Source organism: Eptatretus burgeri, chromosome 14 (assembly GCF_056783735.1).
Source record: "Eptatretus burgeri isolate ZD-2024b chromosome 14, Ebu_testis_v1, whole genome shotgun sequence".
NCBI lineage: Eukaryota > Metazoa > Chordata > Myxini > Myxiniformes > Myxinidae > Eptatretus > Eptatretus burgeri.
This window is the reverse complement of record NC_140974.1, coordinates 73,574,301-73,591,785: the sequence shown is the minus strand read 5'-3', so window position 1 is coordinate 73,591,785 and position 17,485 is coordinate 73,574,301. Positions and strand designations below refer to the sequence as shown.

General features: G+C 45.9%; 1 protein-coding gene across 2 annotated transcripts in view; it reads left to right on the top strand.

Moving 5' to 3' along the window:
• Positions 1-17,485, top strand: part of LOC147013621 (SH2 domain-containing protein 3C-like) — a 175,593-nt gene that overhangs the window by 16,987 nt on the left and 141,121 nt on the right. The window contains exon 2 of one of the 2 annotated variants that reach the window (XM_085855579.1): positions 16,638-16,759. The exons of the other annotated variant lie outside the window; for it this stretch is intronic. Coding sequence (XP_085711705.1) covers positions 16,655-16,759 — 105 coding nt within the window. The 5' untranslated portion in view covers positions 16,638-16,654. The remainder of the gene's footprint in view (positions 1-16,637; positions 16,760-17,485) is intronic. 2 annotated transcript variants of the gene reach the window in all.

The window sequence follows — 17,485 nt, the reverse complement described above, 5'->3', positions numbered from 1 at the left end:
GAAGGTTGTGGTCAAGTTTCATCAAAATTGCGCGCTTGGTTCAAGCGATAATTACTGAAGTGTTTACGGACTGACTCCCTCACTCACTCACCTACGGACACTGCTCGATTGCATAAGCTCACCTAACACACAAGGAAACCAGACACAGGTGGAGGGCATTCAGCTCATCCTGCCTGCGCCACATCAACACCACACCAATTTATCAACACAAGATCAAGAGAAGAAAACAGAAAATGTTTTTGGTTTTTTTGGAAGTTTTTGTATTTTTTTGTTTGTTTTTTTTTCCCCCCAGGGGAGGGGGCATGAGATGGGTTAAAAAACACATCAACCACACAACACCCCTTGATGAGACCCCCACCAACAGCACTCCGTACACATGCACACAATCCCCCATCAATACTAAAACTACCTAAAAGTCCTGTCAACATCCCCGTACCCCTCCATCTCCATAACTTCCAGGTACCTATCTAATTCTGATTTAAACTAATCTCCTGTTTCTGCTTCCACTACCTTTCCAGGGAGACCATTCCATGCATTAACAACTTTCTGAGTGAAAGTCCCCTCCCTTGCTACCGTCTTAACCCTCCCCTTCTTTACTGTCAGGCTATGGGCCCTGGTCCTATTACTGTCTACTGTGTGTTCTTCTTTCGGCTGCTCCCATTAGAGGTCGCCACAGCGGATCATCCGTTATGATCCGCATACCGATTTGGCACAGGTTTTACGCCGGATGCCCTTCCTGACGCAACCCTGGTCGCCTCTTATGACACAGGGATAAGGATTGGGTTTCGCCATGATTCTGGGCTACCCTACACCCTCTCATAGCGTGGCCCAGTGCAGAGCTCCCGTCCTCAAGCGATCCTCCAACCCAAGCCTCCGAGTCGCCGGATTACAGGCGCACGCCACTACGCCCGGTCGGTCCTATTACTGTCTACTCTGTTGAATAATTCATCTTCACTTATTTTATCTCGACCTTTCATTATCTTAAACATCTCCATCATATCTCCTCGTAACCACCTCCTTTCTAGTGTATAAAGCCCTGTCTGCTTCAACCGCTCCTTATAGCTGAGTCGAGCTAGGCCCGGAATCAATCTAGTAGCCCTGCGCTGAACCCTCTCTTCGGCATCTACGTCCTTCCTGCTTCCTGAGTTGTGGTGACCAAAACTGCACACAATATTCTAGATGTGGCCCTCACTAAATTCCTGTACAATGTTAACACCACCTCTTTTGATTTATAATTGATCCTCCTCCAAATACAACCTCAAACCCTCTTTGCTTTACCTGTAGCTGCCTGGCACTGTGCTGCCTGCTTACCTCCCATATCTATTACCACCCCCAGATCCTTCTCCTGTGTGACGCTCCAAAATTACCCCTGTAATCTCTATTTTCATCGTTCTTTCCCATCCCCCAACACCTTACATTTGCTCAGGTTAAATTCCATCTGCCAATCTTTTGCCCAATCTATACAAGTATCAACACTTTCCTGTATCTGATCACCACCCCCTCTGATATCCACCTCACCTCCAAGCTTTGTCATCTGAAAATTTGGAAAGCTTACTCTTTATCCCATTATCCAAATCGTTGATGTAAATAATGAATAGTAATGGTCCAAGTACTGATCCCCGAGTTACCCCGCTACTTACATCCTCCCAGCAAGACATCCTCCCACTCACAGCCACTCTTTGCTTCCTATCACTAAACTAGTTTACAATCCAATTATCTACCTGACCAACCACTCCACAAGCCCTCACTTTGGCTAACAACCTCAGATGTGTAACCTTATCAAATTCCTTCTTGAAGTCGAGATATACTATGTCCACTGCCTTTCCCTCATTCACCCAATCTGACACTGCTTCATAGAAATCTAAAAGATTTGTTAAACAGCAACTACCTTTGGTAAACCCATGCTGACGACCTTTAATTAGTTTGTATTTGTTACTTCCGAAATCTAAAGATTTCGTAAGTATATTGACCACTTCCGTTTCTGTTTGTTTGTTTGTGTGTTTGTTTGTTTGTTTGTAGGCACGATAACTCGAGAACGGAAGAAGCTACCAATGTCAAATTACACCACGTGATTCATGAGGGTGATTGCTAGCGCTGGTTAGATTTTGGTCAAAATCGGTCAAACATAATTCCGTAAATTCATGTGGAGAAATGGAGTATTTTTGCTTCGCTCGATGTTAGGAGTTCATTTTAACTTCGATTTTAATTTTGTCTTCGGATTTTGCGATCGCTTAAAACTCGGTTGTCGAAATTCTGGTAAAAATCGGATGTTTTGGAGACGTTTTAAGATTGTATAAAAAAATCTTTCACTCGACGTGTCACGGGTCGTTACGTGGTGCAATGCGCTCGAGCAGAGGCGTCGTTGAGTCACGTAAAGGTTTTCCGTGTGCGCGCTGACGGTGTTTTCGATAAAGATGGTGTTTAAAAGTCATTTTTTATCCCAATAAAGGTTATCGTCGCATGCCTGACTCGCTGAGCCGTCGGATTATGTAAAGATTGTTGGTGGATGGCCGAATATTACGGTTTTGTGACTGATAAAATAATATTAAATAATTGCGTCGAGAAACGGAGATTTTTGCTTCGCTCGACGTTAACTTCGATTATAAATTTGTCTTCGGTTTTCGCGATCGCTTAAAACTCGGTTGTTGAAATTCTGGTAAAAATCGGATGTTTTGGAGACGTTTTAAGATTGTATAAAAAATATTTCACTCGACGCGTCACGGGTCGTCACGTGATGCAATGCGCTTGAGCAGACGCGTCGTTGAGTCACGTAAAGGTTTTCCGTGTGCGCGCTGACGGTGTTTTCGATAAAGATGGTGTTTAAAAGTCATTTTTTATCCCAATAAAGGTTATCGTCGCATGCCTGACTCGCTGAGCCGTCGGATTATGTTAAGATTGTTGGTGGATGGCCGAATATTACGGTTTTGTGACTGATAAAATAATATAAAATAATTGCGTGGAGAAATGGAGATTTTAGCTTCGGTTGACGTTTCGATTTTTGATGGTTTGGTACAGAATCATCGTAGAAACTTCTGGTTTGCGTCGCTACCTTCTCTTGAGACAGCTTTTATTAGACAAGGTCAGAGGTCAAGTTGACGATTTCGTAAGTACCAGTCTATGACTGCTTATTTAAATGGTTCCTCATCTGGTCCTTAATTATTGTCTCCAACACCTTCCCCAAAACTGGGTCAAACTAACAGGTCTATCGTTTCCCAATTCTTCTCTGGATCCTTTCTTAAATAATGATGTTACATTTGCTACTCTTCAATCCTCCGGTACCTGTGCTGACTCCAGTGAACTGTTGAAAATATACCTTACCATCTCGCTTACCTGCTCAGCCACCTCCATCAAGACTCTCAGGTGTATATTATCTGTACCCGGAGCCTTATCTTCTATGAGATTACCAAGCTGTTCTTTTACTTCCTCCACTCCAACCTGGATCTTCAGTAAAAGCCCTTCCTCACCTCCTCAATAGATACTCTCAGCTATTGGCAATTCTCCTGACTGTTCTTGTGTAAAAGTTGAAGTAAAATACCTGTTTAATAAGCTTGCCATCTCACTTTCATCACCAACCACTCTCCCAGTGCTTTTCCTCAATGGGCCCACACTGGTCGATCTTTTCCCCTGATATACTGAAAGAAAGCCTTGTTATTATATTTAATATTCTTAGCCATGTCCTTCTCATCCTCTCTTTTGACTTGCCGAGTTATTTTCTTCACTTACCTCTGTTTACTCTGAGAGTGATATAAATCTAACTCCAGTCCTGTTATTTTAAACCCAATAAATACCTTCTGATTCTCCTTATATCACTACTCAACCACCCTGGTCTCTTTCTGTTTCTAGTTTTACCCCTCATTGGAATGTACTGATTCTGCACTCTACACATTTGGTCCTTGAAGATATCCCATTTCTCTGATCCTGATTGTCCTGTTGTTCGAGTCTCCCAATCTACATCACCCAATTCTCTCCTCATACCCTCAAAGTTTGCCTTCGTGAAATCTAATAGCCTTACCCTACTATCCTGAACTCTAACCTTTAACAGAACTTTTTCACACATAATGTTATGGTCACTTGCTCCGAAATGCTCCTCAACCTCCACCTCCTCTACCATATTGGGATCGTTACTGTAAAGGAGTTCGAACACTGCACTCCCCCTCATGGGCTTATCTACAAACTGGGTTGAAAAGCAATCCTGGACTAAAACGAGGAAATCATCATCTGCTCTTCCCTTTCCCAGATCCTGGACCCAATCTATCCCTGGCAAGTTAAAATCCCCCAAAATCAATACTCATCCCTTACCACATGCCCTTTGGAATTATTCATGCACTCCTCCTTCCTCCTCTTCCTTCACACCCAGAACCCTATAAAAGCATCCTACCAGTATCTTACTATTTTTACAATCTCTAATCTCTACCCAGACAGAATCCTCAACATTTATTCCTTCCTTAATATCACCCCTTTCTCTTGATGCAATGCTCCTCCCCCTATCACACTGATACACCTTGAACTTCTGACATTTAAACATACATTTAAACTTCTGACATCTTCTTTTGGTTTTCAAAACCTTGTAGCCTTCTAATCCTGTCTTCGAATTAATCTCCTTAAACTATATCTCACTCACTGCAACTATAATCATACTCCTCACGATTTACTTTGGCTTCAAGCTCTTCCATCTTACCATTTAAACTTCTGACATTGGCATAAAATATGTTCAACTTTTCCCTTCCTGAAATTCTATTTTCCTGCCTGGCCTTGCTCATCACAATTACATTATCAGTTCCTTCCTTCATAGCTTCCCCACCCTCCACTGACCTAAAAAAAGCCTGAATTCCTTCCTCAATTCCCAATGCAAACGTTGCTGCCTCCTTTCTTTTTAACATACGGCCATCATTCTGGAAGCACTCCCTTTGTCCCCTAAATGATTCCCACTGCTTCTTCAATGTAAAACCTTCCTCCCTATACCATTCTTCCAGCCATTGGTTGAAGTCTATTGCTCTGCTCATAATTTCTATATTGTTTCCAAATCTTGGGAGAATCCCAGAAAACATGACCTCACAACCCTTTGCTTCCGGCCGCTGACCCAATATCCTGTATCTATTTTTCAAAACCTCTGTGACTAAAGTCCAGGTGAGCTAAAAATGAAAAGCAGGGTGAGGCGGCAAAGCCGTGAAGTTGTCAGTCAGTCAGGCAAACTGTGAAGACTATATACCTATTAATCACCTGTTTGAATGATAATTCCCAAAGACCCTTCAGGACTTCTAAAGACCCAAAAGAGTTCCTCAAGGCAGCGTTCTGGGCCCTGTTCTTCTTTTGGTTTTCATCAATCATCTCTCCGACTCTCTGGAAAACCCTCTTCATCTCTTTGCTGATGACTCCACCCTCTGCCGTACCATATGTCATCCCTCAGATCAGCAAGCAGCAGCTTCTTCACTCTCTGCAGATCTGGATAAAATCACAAACTGGTCCACCACGTGGAACATGTCTTTCAATCCTGACAAATCTCACTCTCAGCAGTGAAAGTCTCTCCAAAAGGATTGTCTTGAACCCCCCCCCCCCATATACTTTCTCAACAATCCTCTCGAAGAAGTTCTTTCATTCAAGCCTCTGGGTCTCACTATCTGCCATGATCTTTCCTGGGAAAGCCAAATTTCCAACCTGGTCTTCAAAGCCAGTCACCGACTGGGCATCCTCCGTCGTGCAAAGTCCTTCCTTGGCACACCTGAGCTCCGGACCACATACAAAGCTTTCATCTGCAGCCTGATGGAGTCCTGCTCCTGCCTCTCTACTTTCATGGCTTAATGGTCTGGAAACCAAGGCATTTAAGATCATTGGTATCTCCAGCGGTGAGGCTGTCTTTGAGTCTCTCACTCTCACCGCAGACAGGTCGGTGGTCTTTCTGTCTTCCACAGTCTCCTATCTGGCCATGCCCCCCCTTGCTCTGTCTGAGATATGTCCTCCCCCATATTTCCGCAGAGCGCTCAAGGTCCGCCAGCAATCCCATTCTGGTAAAACTACCAAAATCTAGAATCACTACTCACCTTCACTATTTCATTCCTCTTTTTTTCCCGTCTTTGGAACAAACTCCCACACGCTCTTAAATCCCACTCCTCCCTCCAGGTCTTCAAAACAGCTGTTCACCACCATCTCTTGTCTTCCTTCCCCCATCCAAAACCACGATATTGTCTACCGCCGTTAATCCACCCTAAACCCACCTCCATCAAATTTCCTGCTTTCCTTCCTGAAAGTCCCTGTCATGAATGGACCTCAAAGTCCCTATCGTGTCCATCTTGTTTACACCGTGTATCCTGGCCGTCCCTCTCCCTTCCACAGATCTCCTCGTGCCTGTTCCACACTTTCCCCCCCCCCCCTTGTCTCTTGCTCCCTTTGTTGTTGTACGTTCTCTGTTCGCTCTCATACAAGCCTCAACAATGTGTCCAACAACAACAACAGAAAAAAACAAGACCCAGAGGACCCCAAAGACCCAAAAGTCCCCAGGTCAGGTCAGGTGTGGGAAAATGAACCAAAAGTAATCACTGAAAACATGGAAGAACCTACCACTCACGTACGACCTAATGATCCCATTGAGCGTGAACATCAAAAACAAAGCATTGTGACCAAATATCATACTCAGGTAAAAAAAAAAGAAAAAAAAAGAGAAGAAGGCATTGTTGATTGAGATGTTAATAGCAGTGATTTTGGACTAAACGATGCAGAAATCAAGAAAATGACCAAACACCAAGACCTCAAGAATGGTGAGAAGATCCTGGAAGCTGAAGAATGCCAAAGTTGTCCCAGTGATAGCTGGACCTACAGGAATGATGACAAAGAACCTCAGAGAGATATTAAACATAGGGGATATACCCCTGGGCACTCACATAGTCGTGGCTGGATAGGTTAACCAGGCAACCACTGGTAGGCATGGGTGACCCACAAAATATTATATAATGGAGAAGAAAGTAAATACCGATGGATGTTTATTTTTATTTTTTGTAATGTCATGAACAAACGTTGGTCCATCACGGATGATAAAGGTTGTGGTCAAGTTTCATCAAAATCGTGTGTGTGGTTTCAGAAAAGAAAGCAAATACAAATTTTGGGGAGCAACCCCCACATCCCCGTATAACCCCTTAGACCCCAACTTTTTTTTTTTTAATGTCATGAACAAACTTTGGTACATCACGGGTGGTGAAGATGGTGGTCAAGTTTCATCGGAATTGTATGTGTAGTTTTTGGAGAAGAAAGCAAATACTTATTTTGGGGGGCAACCCCCCTTAAACCCTTTCAGAGTCCGATTTTTCGAACGTCATGAACAAACTTTGGTACGTCATGGGTGATGAAGGTTGTCGTGAAGTTTCATCGGAATTGTGTGTATCGTTTGAGAATAAGGCAAAGACCCCTTTAGGGAGGTAACCCTTTTGGAGTGAGTGTGATTACCGACTACAGTATGTACTGTACACAACCCAGAAACCTTGAGGAGATTTCACCAAATAAACAACGCTACATTTATATATTAACGTTTCAGGGACATTCTCACAAACATTAATCTTTATAAACAGCTGTGTGTGATGTATATTGTACACGTATACGTACCTCCACCTTGCAGTAACTGTCGACTGAACATCACAATCAGGACATGAACTGTACAGCTCGGTAAGTGGCGTGAGCACTCAAGTACTCCAACGGAACGCCTGGCTTGGCAAGCGATTACCAATTGCCGTCCGTACAACGATGCACCCGGAAACGCCCGTGAAATGTCCGAATGGAACAAAATCAACATTTTTTTCTGAGTAGAAACTGCTGATATTTTCAAATCTGGAACTTACATTCATTCATTTATCGTCAAGAAATCGTTGCGGCCTGTTCCAAGTCAAGGCGTGGTTGAGCAGGCCAAAAAAAAAACATGGCGGCTTCGTACCCCCAGCGAGGTTACCATGGAAACGCCTGAAGACCCAGACAGCGAGGTGGCCAAGAATCGTGAAATGAGAGCGAGAGAAGAACCTTCAGAGTTTAGGCTTTATTCCATTTGATTGGAGCCGCTTCTGTGGGCACACCGGGGAATACAGGTTCAGCTAGGAGTACATAAGCAGTAACGTATACATGTGCGATTAATCATCGCAGAATAAATCCGCGTAAGCACGGAGTTCGATATAATCTCCATTCTCACCAGTCAATGAGCACCTTCAGTCAACGAGCACCAAGTGAACAGCCGATGTAAATGGCAATTCCCCGGGGACAATCACCCCGTGCCGCGGAGACCTCCCCTTATACGCGAGACGCACAACATGTGATCCCGCGTCATGTCCCTCAATTCACCTCAATTCACCACATTCTCCCCACCTTTAAAATGCAACTAGGGGCCCATCTTACACACCATGATTGCTTTAGCACTATAGGAGTATACATTTCAAGCAACACGGACTAATAGGTCTACAGAAGCATACATGCCAAGCAGTGATTATTTTGAGTTGTAGGAGCATGGAAATGAGCATCGATATATGATATAATGAACATATAGGAGCATGAGCAGCGAGAATGCCGATAATCCCCTTTACAGATTGAGTCGTCGAGGGGGCCTTATTCGTCGACCTCTCCGGGAGTAAATGGCAGTTTCACTTGAGGGAGACTCCCGATCCTCTTGGTGAGCCTCGACTTGTGCCGGGGATGACTCCTCGATCGCTCTCGGGTGGAACGCGGCAGCCCCGTCGCCCGGTGGAGTTCCTGGGGGGGGGGGAATGTCAGAAGGAGGAGTGCCAGAAGGTGGTGTACCTGCGGGAGGAGTACCTGAGGGAGCCAGATGGCGAACCGACACAGTGGTCTCCCTGCCATCCGGGAGCCTGACATGAGCATACTCTGGATTAGTGTCAATGAGTTCGACCCCCTCCACCAGGGGTTCATACTTGCTTTGTCGTACCGGGCGTTTCATGAACACTGTACCGGGATGGGTCAGCCAGTTGGGCACCGTTTGACCGTCAACATAACGTCGTTGGTGAGTAAACATTCGTTCGTGAGGAGTTGCATTGGTGGACGTGCAGAGCAAAGAGCGTATGGAATTCAGAGCGTCGAGAAGGGTAACCTCCCACCGCTCGGGGCCCAGTCCTCTCGATTTCAGCGCCAGAGTTACGGCTTTCCAAATAACTCCATTATACCGTTCCACCTGCCCGTTTCCCTGTGGGTTGTAACCCGTCGTTCGACTAGTTGCTATGCCGAGCTCTAGTAGGAATTGTTTTAGCCCGGCCGACATGAAACACGGCCCTCTGTCTGAATGTATGTACGAAGGTTTCCCAAACATAGCGAAGAGGTCAGAGAGACATTTCACGACAGTGCCCGAGGTCATATCCGAGCACAGAAATGCGAAAGGGAACCTTGAATATTCATCAACAACGGTGAATATGTATCTGTTGTCTGTCTTGGTCGGCAGGGGCCCTTTGAAGTCAATGTTTAGTCTCTCGAAGGGGGAAGTGGCCTTGATCAGTCTGCCAGATGCCGCGCCAAAGAATCTGGGTTTTAGTTCAGCACAAACAGGGCATGAAGCATTCATTTGTTTAATATCTTCAACAGAATAGGGAAGATTTTGTCTGCGTACGAAATGTGCCATTCTGGTTACCCCTGGGTGGCAGAGAGACACGTGTAGGTCTTGCAAAGCCTGACTGATTGTTGCCGAACTGTAGACCCGAGAGAAGGTATCTGCAGCAGGGTTTTCCTTCCCGGGCCGGTAAACAATGTCGTAACTGTAGCAAGCTAGGTCTATCCGCCATCTCATAATTTTTTCATTCTTAATTTTCCCGTTATTTTTCCCATCAAACATGAATGCCACGGATCGTTGGTCCGTAACGAGCGTGAAGTGGTTTCCCAGTAAATAATGTCTCCATTTCCGCAGCGCTTCGACGATGGCATACGCTTCCTTCTCTATCGCTGAGTGTCTCTGCTCGCTTCTAGAGAGAGTTCTCGAGAAGAACGCGACTGGCCGTCCAGACTGATTAAGTGTAGCAGCTATGGCGTGATCTGAAGCGTCGGTTTCCACCACGAAGGGCACCGAGCTGTCGATCGATAAAACCACGGACTTACTGATATCATCCTTGAGGTTGTGGAAAGCTCTTACAACAGCGGCATCTGGTGGAAAGTTTTTGCAATGCACTAGGGGATGTATTTTCTCGGAGTATTGCGAAATCCATCTCGCATAGTAAGCGAACATCCCGATCACCCGGCGCATTGTCTGCAAGTCCTGAGGTGGTGGAAGCTCACGGAGCGGGCGCAATCGTTCAGGATCAGGCTTAATTGTGCCGTCGGCTATCGTGTAGCCGAGAAGGTCAATTGACCTTGCCGAGAATACGCATTTCTCGTAGTTGAGAGTCAGATTATATTTTCTAGCAATGCTCAAGAATCTGTCCAGATTCCTATCATGTTCCCCCTGATCCCTACCGCACACTGTGACATTGTCCACGTAAACAAAAGTGTCTTTGAGGTTTTCATCTGAGATGATGTTGTCCATAACCCGTTGGAAGCAAGCTACCCCATTCGTGACACCGAAAGGTATTCTCCTGAATTGGTAGAGGCGCCTCCCTGCCTGGAATGCGGTGTAAGGTTTGTCTTCCTCTCGGATGGGAATTTGATGATAGGCGCTTCGCAAGTCGATGGTGCTGAATACCTTATAATTGGCCACGCGTTTGACCATCTCGTCTATGCGCGGCAGGGGGTAGGCATCGAGTTGGGTAAAGCGATTGACCGTTTGGGAATAATCGACAACCATTCGTTTCTTATGGTTCTGACTGCTGGTTACTAACACCTGTGCGCGCCATGGCGAATCGCTCGGTTCTATAATTCCTTCTTCCAGTAATCGCTTGGTCTCTGAAGTGATGAAATTCATGTCAGCAGTGGTATATCGCCGCGATTTGATCGCTATCGGTCTGCAGACCGGCGACAAGTTAGCGAACAGCTGGGGGGACGTTACCTCCGCGGTGGTCAAAGCATTTAAAATTAGACGAGGTTTGCTTCCTCCAAAGGGTATTTCGACGCTCGTGTGCTGCTTGAGGACATTATGACCCAGAATTACGTCTGCGCACAAATCACGAAGCACCAGTACCCTTACATCCCGATGCGTGTACCCTTTTACGTCCAATTCAACATTGCAGTACCCTCGTACGTGGGATTGTAGTGAGGTGGCGGCCATGCATACCGTATTGTCAGTCGGGTGGATTATCCATTTCCTGCCCTTCACTAGCGAGCTGTTGACGAAACTTTCAGAGCTACCGGTATCAATCAGTGCCTCAGCCATATGCCCGTTAATTCGTACGTTGATGATAGCCTTGGATAGATTCCCCGGGGAGGCTGCAGTTAATTTATTTTGCGAGTAGAGAGCCGCAGATGTGGGTTTATTTCTCCTTAGAGTAGGTTTACATACCCTGGCATAATGCCCTTTCTTGTCGCAATTCATGCATGTGGCATCTCTGGCGGGACATTTTTGACGAGGGTGCCTTTTGTACCCACAAAAGAAGCATTTACCAACCGGAGCAGTTGCTGAGGAGTTTGACGTGGCCTGGGTATCCGGCTCCTCGGGTGTTTCTCCATCCCCTATGTCTGGCTGTGTCTGTGCCAGTGGGGTTCCTTGGGTTCCCATCGTAGCAGCGTTCATTAGCAGCATCGGTGTCCCAAATGACTCAGATTGCTGCTGAGCCGTATCCATCGCTCGTGCCTGATCGACTACCTTGTCAAGAGTGGGTTGCGCTTTCTCTAGTAAGCGTTGCCGTATGTGGGCTGATCTGAGTCCTTGGATGAATGCCTCCCGTGTGGCTTCCTTTCGGTGTTCCTCGGCGCTTACGGCCCGGAAGCTGCCGTCTTTTCCCAGCTGATTCAGAGCTTGCAGGAACTGATCGATTGTCTCCCCGGCTGCTTGCCTGCGTGTGTTGAGAAGATGTCGTATGTATACCTCGTTCTTGGGCTTCACGTAGAGCGCCTGCAGCACGTCGATCGCTGCTTCGTAAGTGTCGCACTCCGAGAAGAGCCTGTACACGCTGGGCGAGACATGATTCACGAGAGCGGCAAATTTGTCAGCTCCCTCCTCGATGATGGTCAGATAGTGTGAGAAGGAACAGAACCAATGCGACCATTTCATTTCTGCGTCAGTCGCGTTTGGGTCTGCGTCGAACCTCTCTGGTTTGTAGATCTTGTCCATCGTTGGTTGAGAGAGCCGAGAAAACCAAATGGAATAAATTGAAATGAGAGCGAGAGAAGAACCTTCAGAGTTTAGGCTTTATTCCATTTGATTGGAGCCGCTTCTGCGGGCACACCGGGGAATACAGGTTCAGCTAGGAGTACATAAGCAGTAACGTATACATGTGAAATTAATCATCGCAGAATAAATCCGCGTAAGCACGGAGTTCGATATAATCTCCATTCTCACCAGTCAATGAGCACCTTCAGTCAACGAGCACCAAGTGAACAGCCGATGTAAATGGCAATGCCCCGGGGACAATCACCCCGTGCCGCGGAGACCTCCCCTTATACGCGAGACGCACAACATGTGATCCCGCGTCATGTCCCTCAATTCACCTCAATTCACCACAAATCGCCTGATGAAGCATATAATTAAATAATGCCGTTAATTATCTTCAAAAGGGTTGTTTTAATTAACCCAAACACTCAATTTTCACTCTTGCACTTCCTTGGAGTTTTGTTCATGCAAAGCTTCAGGATGATAGGTTTTATGCTTTCGGAGTTATGGAGGAGATGCACTGACGCACTGACGCACTGACGCACTGACGCACTGACGCACTGACGCATTTTTTTTTTTAATTTTATTATTATTTAATGTCATGAACGAACTTCGGTACATGCAGTATACACGATGATGAAGGTTGTGGTAAAGTTTCATCAAAATCGTATGTAGTTTCAAAGAAGTTGCAAGTACATGCGGACGGACGGACGACGCGCATCCAATGAGCTGCCCAGAACTCCGTTCCAGGTGATCTTAAGATTTCCATGTGTCAATGATGTTTACATCAAATATCCATACATAATGGACCATTGGACGATTGCGTATTTTTTGAACCTGAGTAAAAATATTTAATTATCATTATTTAAAAAAAAAAAAAAATCAATATTCCGGTATATACCGGAATGACCCCACCCGTTTATCGATATCGGAAAAAAAATCAATACCGACGGGGCCTCGTGAAAAACCTCCTGGACAGGTGAGACAGGTGGAGGATGTGAACACAAAGGCACCAGGCAAGCAGCACGTGCTTTAAAAGGGCAATTCTACTCTACTGTGTTGTTTGGTCAGAAGACCCTGAAGCGGGTGGAACATTTCCACAAGAGGCTTCCTCACAGGGCAGGATGACCCGGAGGATGGTGACCCCACAGGGCAGGATGACCCGGAGGATGGTGACCCCACAGGGCAGGATGACCCGGAGGATGGTGACCCCATAGGGCAGGATGACCCGGAGGACGGTGACCCCACAGGGCAGGATGACTCGGAGGATGGTGACCCCACAGGGCAGGATGACCCGGAGGATGGTGACCCCACAGGGCAGGATGACCCGGAGGATGGTGACCCCACAGGGCAGGATGACCCGGAGGATGGTGACCCCACAGGGCAGGATGACCCGGAAGATGGTGACCCCACAGCAGCAGGCTCGAATGGTGGGACCAGCAGCGTGCTGAAAATGCAGTCCCTGTGGGGTGTAAAAGCCATGTACACATGTACACAGGATTACTTGAGCTTTTCCTGGAGATAACCTCTCCCTCTCCCTCTCCCTCTCCCTCTCCCTCTCCCTCTTCCTCTCCCTCTCCCTCTCTCTCTCTCTCTCTCTCCCTGTCTCTCTCCATGTCTCTGCGTGTGTGTGTCTCTCTCTCTCTCTCTCTCTCTCTCTCTCTCTCTCTCTCTCTCTCTCTCTCTCTCTCTCTCTCTCTCTCTCTCTCTCTCTCTCTCTCTCTCTCTCTCTCTCTCTTTCCGTTTCTCTCTGTCTCTCTCTCTGTCCTCTCACACACACACTCACACCTCTCTCTCTCTCCCCCTCTCTCGACTTCATCGTTTCCTGAGTTGGACCTTGAGTGAAGACACGAATTCCTCCTTATTGCCATCCTCTCCTCTTCCGGCCCAAGCCAAACTTCGCCCTGTGCCATTCAAGCCTACACAATCACAGTCATCCTGTTCCAGACACCAGATTGTTCCTGCCTCAAGTCCCCGCTTGCGCCTTTGTTAACTGTTTGAATCTGGTATTCTCGGCACCATTAGCAGGGGTATATTTATTTTAGTGTATATAAGTGCGCGTGTTTTCTCCCCTTTCCTCCCTATCTGTCTGTTCACCGTTAGATCTGTTCCGCTAATTTAGCCATAGCATCTTGTCCATCCTTATCCCCGTATTGCATTTATAAGAAAATCCTTTATTTCGAAGAAATGTTTTCTCGCTTTCTTGCCTTGACATGCAATCAACCGCCAAATTTGGTCGATTTATTGGTCGATTCCTGGGGAATCGTAATACAGTAAATTGTGAAAGCATCGTTGTGTAAGTTCGACATCATTTTGGTCATTTGTGGGGGTTGTCGAAGCCCCCGGCTCATCGCGTCCCCGTGAGCTGTTCCCCTGATGCGACAATGATGTAACACTCGATTACACATCATGTTCATGGGCTATAACCGAGCTGCATAAGAACAACGTTTCACCGACATTCCTCCCCAAGTGGCACAAAGTTCAGATTTGGTGCCTATCTCTAAAATTCCCGACGTGCCTTGTCCCAAGCTTGTGCAAAATATCACAGTGGTATCGCAAAACATCATGTTACTAAGACGTCTTGTTTTCTGCGTTAAAGGACAGGAATTAAATGGGATGTCAATGTGGTGGGGGATATAGAAAGGGTTTAAAAAAAAAAAAAAAACTTCTGAAACTTCTGAAACTTCTGAAAGCGCTTCGACCACAACCGTCTTGTCGGTTTTGTTTGATGCTGTGCGTCCATTCAAGCTGACTTTCAGATCCTTTCACATTTCCTAATTGTATTCATTGCTAGTATGCACGCTAATGATACATGATCTTATGCGATCCGTTTTATATGCTACATCGCGTCGAAGGCAGCCTTGATGGAAAGGTTGTTCTAACACAGCATTGGAGTTTGCCACATTGTTACAAACTACTGACAGTTTGTTATCTTCAATCAAACTGCTCTTATATTTGCAACAGCTTGCGATTTGCATGGATTTCTAACTTTTTTGCACTTCCCCTTCTTGCCATTATTCTGATGGCAGATTCAGATAAGTGGTCAAGGCTGTTGTTGTTGATTGTGAGTGGTGGGAATGAAAATGGGTGGTAGTACGTGCAACGAAAGAGGTGCAAAATGGTTGCGTCCGCAAGTTGAAGAATGTGAGCGATTTAATCCGATTCTGAGAACACAGGCAGGCATGTCGTGCTCATCATGTAGGCTTGGCAGTAAATTCCATTATGATTTGTGTGGGTTTTGCACACTTAGAGATAAGATAAAGGCACGGGAGGGTGTACGCCACGTGCCAGAGACCCCACCGCTATGCAGGTATAATGATTAACTCTTGATTTGTACGTCAAGGTAATATGGTCTTCGATGTGTCGTTCGTCCTTGGTGCTAAATCCAAGATGCCGAAGTCTCATGACGCTGAATTGGTTTGCTTTTTTAGATAGGTCCACCACCAAAGGTGAATGGCGGTTATGGAGGTTCTGTTTTCACCTGTCTGTCAGTGGATCTGTCTTTCTGTTTGTCAGTTTGTTTGTCTATGAGCAGGATAGCTCAATAAGTTATGGACAGATTTGGATGAAACTTGGACAGGTTGGGTGTGTGACAAGGAAGAATTGATTCATTTTTGGTGAAGATCCGGATACCAGAATAAAAAAAAACTTTTTTGAGTGATTCTTCACCATTGAGAGATTGGGGTGGGGGGTGGAGGGGGGGGGGAAGGCAAAAACGATATGTCGCATGATATCTCAAAACGCTCTGGACAAGTTATGACAAAACAAGGGAGATGAATTGGGTAGGTGACAAGAACAAGCCCAATCGATTTTGGTTCAGGTCCGAATCCAGATCCAGCGTATCGGTGGTATACAAATTGTAAAGTGTTCAACTCGGCGGAGGTATGCTCTCTCCCGAGTGCTGTTCTTGTTTGCATTTGTTTTCGGATTATGGAATAACTCGGAAAGTGTGAGCTGGTAAGCTGATTTTCTCCTCTTTGTGGTCTCAACCCAACCCAAACTTCCTTTCGGGTCATCGTTTGCACGTCATTGGACGAGACTTTTTACCTTTTCACTGCTGCTGCCTCAACTGACCCACCATGCCCTCCCCCCCTTCCTCCCAAGGCCTGTATGTTTGCCAGATTCTCACCTCACTCATCTCATATTAGTGCGATGGCCTGTGAAACCTGCTCTCCAAACAAGGGCTTCTCTTTCTGAACACTAAAAAGTTATTCTAAAAATCTGAGAAGTAGTGCCAAATGTACAAATTAATTTGTCTCCCATCTATGTCTCTGGAAACAAAGAATCATTTAAAGTACTATACACATATGGATGAAACAGAACAGACACAGTTGTGTCCTGTGCAGAGATGTTAACAATCCTTTCTTGTTGACCTCTCGCTGCACTCCTCTCGTCATATTTACTGAACTCTTACCCACTCTATCCTCAGGCTCACTTTTGTGGTGAATGTCACAAAGCAGCGGAATGATCATGAGTGTGTCCAGCTGGCTTGCACAGCTGGGACTTCCTGAGTATTCTCCTCTGCTCACCTCCTCCTACCAGAAAGTACAGGTGTGTTTTAAGCTTTAAGAAAGAAAAAAAAAATTCTATTGATTGCTCTCCGTTTGGCAGGCGATTCCATCTTGACCCGGAGACTGTTCGAGCTCCGAAAGCAATACCGAAGCCTGTTGTACTTTGGGTAGTGTTTTACATGAATTGTTCATGACTGGGGCCCAATAAATTTATTGAGACAAGGTCTTCAGGTCAGCAGGCATGCCCTTCGTTCCTCTCGCCTCGACAGTGAATCGAATCTGGAGCAACTGGTCAAACTCTAACTCGGCATTCCTTCTCCACAGATGCTATCCCTTTGTGAAAGAGAAAGTTTTATCCACATTTTGCTACTTGTTAGAAATTTCAACAATCCCATGAGTTTTAAGTGTTTTATTGCTGTAAGCTTTATTTATATCACCTTTATAAGCTGAAGGATATGAAGAAGTATATTCCAATACACTGGTCATGTGGCAAAGGATGCAATCATAGTGATAAACATTAGGCTCTGTTAGAGTACCATCAGCCACTCAACATCACAGCCAGACAGGGGCTAAAAGCTGTGGTTCACCACAGCAACCTGGGTGGAAAGAGCTCCAAATTGGCTTCTCAGTTGAAGGCCACACGTGCTGCAGACATCCACAATCCCTTCTTATGTCCTCCCCCACCCCCTCCTTTGGCTTTTCAGTTTTTGCGGCGCCTGTGAGCCGCCGGCGAGGTAGGGTGTGAAGCAGCACGTCCAGACCCGCA